The 5,545-nt window shown below is 53.9% G+C and overlaps 1 protein-coding gene across 1 annotated transcript; it reads left to right on the top strand.

The window, feature by feature from the left end:
- Positions 1-242: 242 nt before the first annotated feature.
- On the top strand, positions 243-1,835 carry LOC135301999 (inositol 1,4,5-trisphosphate receptor-interacting protein-like 1). Its single transcript, XM_064422582.1, has one exon. The coding sequence runs from the start codon at positions 243-245 to the stop codon at positions 1,833-1,835; it is 1,593 nt and encodes a 530-aa protein (XP_064278652.1).
- Positions 1,836-5,545: the final 3,710 nt, after the last annotated feature.

Genomic DNA, 5,545 nt, shown 5'->3' with positions numbered 1-5,545 from the left:
AACAAGGGCTGGGGCAGAAACACTGCACCTGGGGCTGGCTTCTCCCTCTGCGTGCGGGGACAGCCCCGCCTAGGAGAACCTTGGGCAGGCCACAGGGCTGGAGCTGGAGCTGCTGGGGCAGGGAGACAGGCCTTGCTGCCTGCATGCTGGCTGTGTGGGGCCCTGTCCTTCCTGCGCCCGCATCCCTGAGGATCCTCCCTCCCCGCCCCACTCACGGGCTTCTCTCCTTCCTCCTGCAGACCATGGAGCCCATGGTATTCCTTTTCATGCTCTTGAAAAGCCTCATCCAGTACCCACAGCACGTGGCTGACGCTTTGGATGAGGAAACACGTCTGCGCATGGAAGAGCGTGCAAAGCATCTGGAATGGGAGAGGATTCATCTGGAGCAGGAGGTGGAACAGCTCACCCAGGAGCAGCTGAAGCAGGTGCAGCTCTTGCAGCTTTTAGCTGTTGCTGTGCTCCTGGCCCTTCTCTTGGTCCTCTGGTTGATTGGGTGGAAAAACAGCCTGAGCAGAGAGGAGGATGAACAAGACAACCGTGGGGCAGATGAAGAGGAAGCGGGCAATGTTGCGGCTAACGAAGACAACGTTGGCAATGAAGATGTCAATGAGGCTGCAGTTGCGGAAAACAACAACGATGTTGCAAATGATGTCCAAGAAGAAGAAGAGGATGATTTTGACGATTTCCTTGGAGAAGTTGTAATGGAGCGCATCCAGTGGCCTGTACAGGACCTGCAGAGAGGCTGTGAGTGGATAACTGACCTCATGGATAATTATACCATGTACTTTGGCCATGTTTTGGCCAACAGTTTCTACCCGGTCCTGCAACGAGCCATCGGGGTGGGCAGTGCCTTTGAAGGCTGGAGTCCCCGTGAGCAGGATGTCGTCTACAGCGTGCTCATCCCCATGACTCCTCCCCGGGGCCACAGCTTCCACCTGGAGCTGGACAGTGAAGAGCAGAGGCACGTCAGGAACTTCCGTGTCCGCGTGCAGCTGGAGTGCACCTGCAGCAGGGAGCAGCAGCCTGAGGACATGCTGTGCTTCCTGCACCACCCCGAGGAGGAGCTGAGCAGCAATCAGGATCCCAGCCTCCTAGACACCCTGTGCACCGGCTCCTACCTGGACGTGCAGAAAACTGCCCGCTGGTTTTACCAGCTGGTGAGAGCAGTCTGGCCAGCTCTGCCTCAGTCACACAACTGGCATTTAAGGCTGATGCCCTCCACACGCTCCTGCCAATTCCAGGTGTCCTACGGGCAGGAAAGCTTCAGGATTGAGCTGTTCTTCGGCGTGCGGAGAGGTGACTCAGCCATCTTTGTGTGCAGCCAGCCTAGAGAGGCCTACACAGCAAGCACAACCTGGCCCGAGTCCTACGCTGTGGCAGAGGTTGAGTTCTTCAAGCACATTGCCAGGCAGGCCCCCCCTGACAGCCTGCACCTCAAATGCCTGCAGTTCTTCACCCGTCTTCCTCTGGGCTTCAGCTTTTCCACCTACACCATGAAGACCATTGTCATGCACCTGCTCAACATCACACCCGTCTCAGAGTGGCGCAGGAGAGATCTCGTGGTACGACTGCTGGATATCATCAACAGCCTGCACTTATGTCTGCGAGCAAAATGCCTCCACCACTTCATTGTGGGCAACCAGAGGCTTCCTCAGGACATCAACTTACCCGCAGATGTCCAAAGAGCTGAGCCATACAATCTCCTCCAGCACCTGGCCCAGCAACCGGCTGCCCACGCCCATGCGCTCTATGAGTACCACATTCTCTACAAGTGGTTCAGAAGAATCCTTCTTGCTGAGGATTTACCGGATGAAGGGGAAGAGTTATGGCTCTGAGCACAGAGCTGTGCTTGTGCTGCTCGCACCTGCCAGCAGAGAACCACCTTGCAGTCCCCATTTGGTGCTTTCAGGAGAAGAGGATGCCTGCAAAGCTTTGGCAAAGGTCCCACTGCCTCTCCTGCCGCCTCAGCAGGTGCAGGGCCACGGGCGGCTGTCTTCTACCTCCTTGCATCTTTTCATTTGCCAACAAAGCGCCCCGACCGCACTGAGCCCTGCTTGCCTAGGAACTCTCCCATTGCTGAAAAAGCACACAAAGAGAACACGTGCCGTACAAGCAGGGCCAACCTCTCCAAAGCCCACCTGCAACATGCAGCTTTTCCCGGCCTTTGAAAAGGGGCAAAATTTCAAGCATGACAGAAGTGGGAATGTGGGACCAAGAAAGAGAAAAACAACGGGGCAAGAAGGACCAAGAGGAAAAATCGGCACTGCTGGCCCAGGATCAGTCAGTGGATGGAGCCTCTCCTTCTCCCTGGAATGGACAGCTTGACATCAGCATGGGACCACAAGGATTGGAGCCGACCTGAATTTTTGCATACAGTGGAATCTAGATTTTTATTTCGCAGATATATATATGTAGTGTATTCCTATTATAGACTATAATTTTTATAAATTATATATGTTAGTAAATTACCGTAAAACAAAGCACTATTCTGATAGAAATAATATAAAATATATGAAATCTGTAGTTATGATGTGAGGGTAAAACATTACTTTAAAGAGTTGAATGTGTAATTACGTTTAAATAGTATGAGTAGAGCATGTGTTTCGTGTCACTATCTCTTTTGGAACATATTGTTGCTCCAAGTACATTTATGTCTGGAAGCCTTTCCATAAAATAGATATATTTATAACATATATAATAAACAGAGCATATATATATGGTGTATAAATTATACTGGAACATAACTGTATAACATCTATTATATAACACATGCCTAGAGTATATTACATATATGATATCATTTTTATATACATGTAAAGCCATATCTAGTATCTCTGTGTGTTGGGACCCATAATAATGTTCTAGATATAGGGCATTTATGAGTGGCAAACTGGGAAATTATTTCCCCTTTTTTCAATAAAATGCAATTTTGCAGAATCCAGAGTGTACAAGGTTTTATTGATCTCAGCCAGGCCCATAGTAGTATTCAATGCCACACACTGTGCATTCTGGGCTCATGAACAGACCACTTGAAATCAAACTGAGAGTGCTGAATTGGTTCGAAACAGAAATTGAGCTGAGCAGCACCTAGCCCCTCTGATCACAGAATCCCAGAAACGTTTGGCTTGGAAGGGCCCCTTAGAGGTTGTCTTGTTCCAGCCCGGCTGCCAAGGGCAAGGACACCTTCCGCCAGGCCACGTTGCTGCAAGGCCCACCCAAGCTGGCCTGGAACACTGCCAGGGATGGGGCAGCCACAGCTTCTGTGGGCAGTGTGGGCCAGCCCCAAGCAGCCTTCGAGGCCAGAATTCCTTCCCCATCTTCAGCCTAAGGCCGCCCTTCCTGTGGCACTGGGAAGCCTCTGGCCCTGGCGCTGTACCTGCAGGCCCTTGGCAACAGCCCCTCTGCAGGTCTCTGCTGGCTCCCGGGCAGGGACTCAAAGGCCGCAGGAAGGTGCCCCTGGAGAAGGCCCTGGAGAGCGCTGGGGCCAGGAGTGCCGCCATGAGGGCAGCAAGCGGGGCCTGGCCTGTCCGTGCCTGCGGCAGGGCGCAGGGCGGGCGCTCGGGCCCTGCCAGCTGCAGCTGGGAGCTCTGCAGGGCGGCCGGCAGAGAGCCGTGGGCTCCCGCAGCTCTGCGGCCCTCACGGCTGAGGCAGCTGCCCGGGCACAGCCCGCTGGGGACACGCGGCCGGCCCGGGGCCACCCGCAGGGGGACCCTGCTCTGGGGCCGGCCCAGGCCGCAGCAGGGAGCAGCCCATGGGGCCGTGCCCGGCCAGGGAACGGCTGTGCCCGGGAACAGGGCTCCGGGAGCAGGGCAGCAGGGCCGCCAGTGCCGGCCACACTGAGAGTGGGGCACACACGGCTGCAGTCACAGGCAGCATCCGACAGGAACCTGCTCACTCTCTGCAGCTCCCAGACAGGAGCGTGGGGCTGGTGCCGGTCACCCTCTGCTCACAGGAAACAAGGGGAGAAGACAAGAGGAAAGTGCCTCAAGTTCTGCCAGGAGAGGTTTAGATTGGGTATTAAGATAAAATGTCTCCTCTGAAAGAGTTGTCAAGCACTGGCAACAGCTGACCATGGAATTGCTAGAATTGTCATTGCTTGAGGCACTGCAGCAATGTGTGGAGGTGGCACATGGAGTCATGGTTTCCAGATGGACTTAGCACAGTCATGCTCGTGCCCTCCGACTTGATAGCAGGACCAATGTGGAGTGGGACACAGCCATGATGCTGGCAGCTGTGAGCCAACTCAAAGCCATAGCGATGAGTCTTCCACCTTGGCTAGCACCAGTCCAGGCAGTTTAAAGACTGGCAACATGCCACCTTACCCTACTGCAGAACCCTCCTAGGGTCAAGCTGGGACAGGGGAGGGGGCTGGGCGGCTCTCCCAGCTCCTGAGCACAAGGTGAGAAAAGAGAAACGCTGCTACCCATCAATCCCTCCCACTGACACATCTTAACAGGGGAAAGGGAGAGACAAAGGCACAATTCTGACTTCCATCTAGGCAGCACTGAGCGTGGACCTCTCCAGTCCAGGTGTACAATATGGCAAATGCCTCAGGTTTTCCCGTGGAGGAAAAAGCTCCAAACAAACACAAAAAAGACCCCCAACCCAAACAGTAACGTTGGAATTTTCTGTGATTGATGGCTGAGAGAAGAAGCTGTGCACTGCTGATTCTGTCTTCTCTGCACTCTCATCATCCATACTTGTCTCTGGAGTCTCCAAAGCCCGGTGATCAATTCTTCCTGCTCCAGCACCTGTGCTGAGTCCAAAGAGCCTTGGGGCAGCCAGGGCTGGTAGCATGAGAGCTGCTGAAAGGCACCGCCAGCCGCGCAGCCTTCCCCTCCAAGGCTCCAGAGACACACGGGCAGAAAGCTGTGGCCAAAGCTGGATGGCTGCCGACATCCATCCCCTCTTCACAGGGTGGCCTTGCAGGATAGCAAAATCCACATGGACATCCCACGTCATTCCAGCACTGACTTTCACCCCAAACCTTCCCATTTTCTACAAGGAAAAATCTGCTTTTCTCTTCTGCCTTGATAGGGATGAATTCCCTTGGCTGATGTGTTTGGCATAAAGCTTGTCCTCACAGGGAAACCCTGATGGGCAATGTGAAGCTCTTCTGCCCATCCAGAACCCGTTTTGTCCCACTGGATGGTGGGAAGTGCAGTGCAAATGAACCACCCTTCTCTCCTTGGCCAGCAGCTGCTTTCACAGCCCAATGGCCTGGCACGGTGCAGATGAAGGCAGGTTGTAACTGAGTGTGGGCCATTCTATCTGCCCAGGGAACAAACAATGTGAGCAGAGGAAATGCCCTCAAGTTGTGCCATGGGAGGCTTAGCTTGCATTTCTCCAGGAAATATTCCTTCAACAACAAGGATGTCAAGCTTGGGAACAGATTGCCTGGGGAAATGGCTGAGTCAGCACCCTCAGAACGGTTAAAAAGTCATGTGGAAGTGGCATCTGGGGAGCTGGCCGATTGGAGCAGTGGGCAGTGTGAAGTTTGCAGTTGCACTGTGTGATCGTGAGCCACTTTTTCAACGACACTCGC

This window comes from Passer domesticus, chromosome 6 (genome assembly GCF_036417665.1).
Source record: "Passer domesticus isolate bPasDom1 chromosome 6, bPasDom1.hap1, whole genome shotgun sequence".
In the NCBI taxonomy this organism is placed as follows: domain Eukaryota; kingdom Metazoa; phylum Chordata; class Aves; order Passeriformes; family Passeridae; genus Passer; species Passer domesticus.
The sequence above is the reverse complement of the archived record's forward strand: the minus strand, read 5'-3'. Positions and strand labels throughout refer to the sequence as shown.

Coding starts and splice junctions, on each gene's coding strand:
- LOC135301999 (XM_064422582.1), top strand. CDS start 243: ATGGAGCCCATGGTATTCCTTTTCATGCTCTTGAAAAGCCTCATCCAG.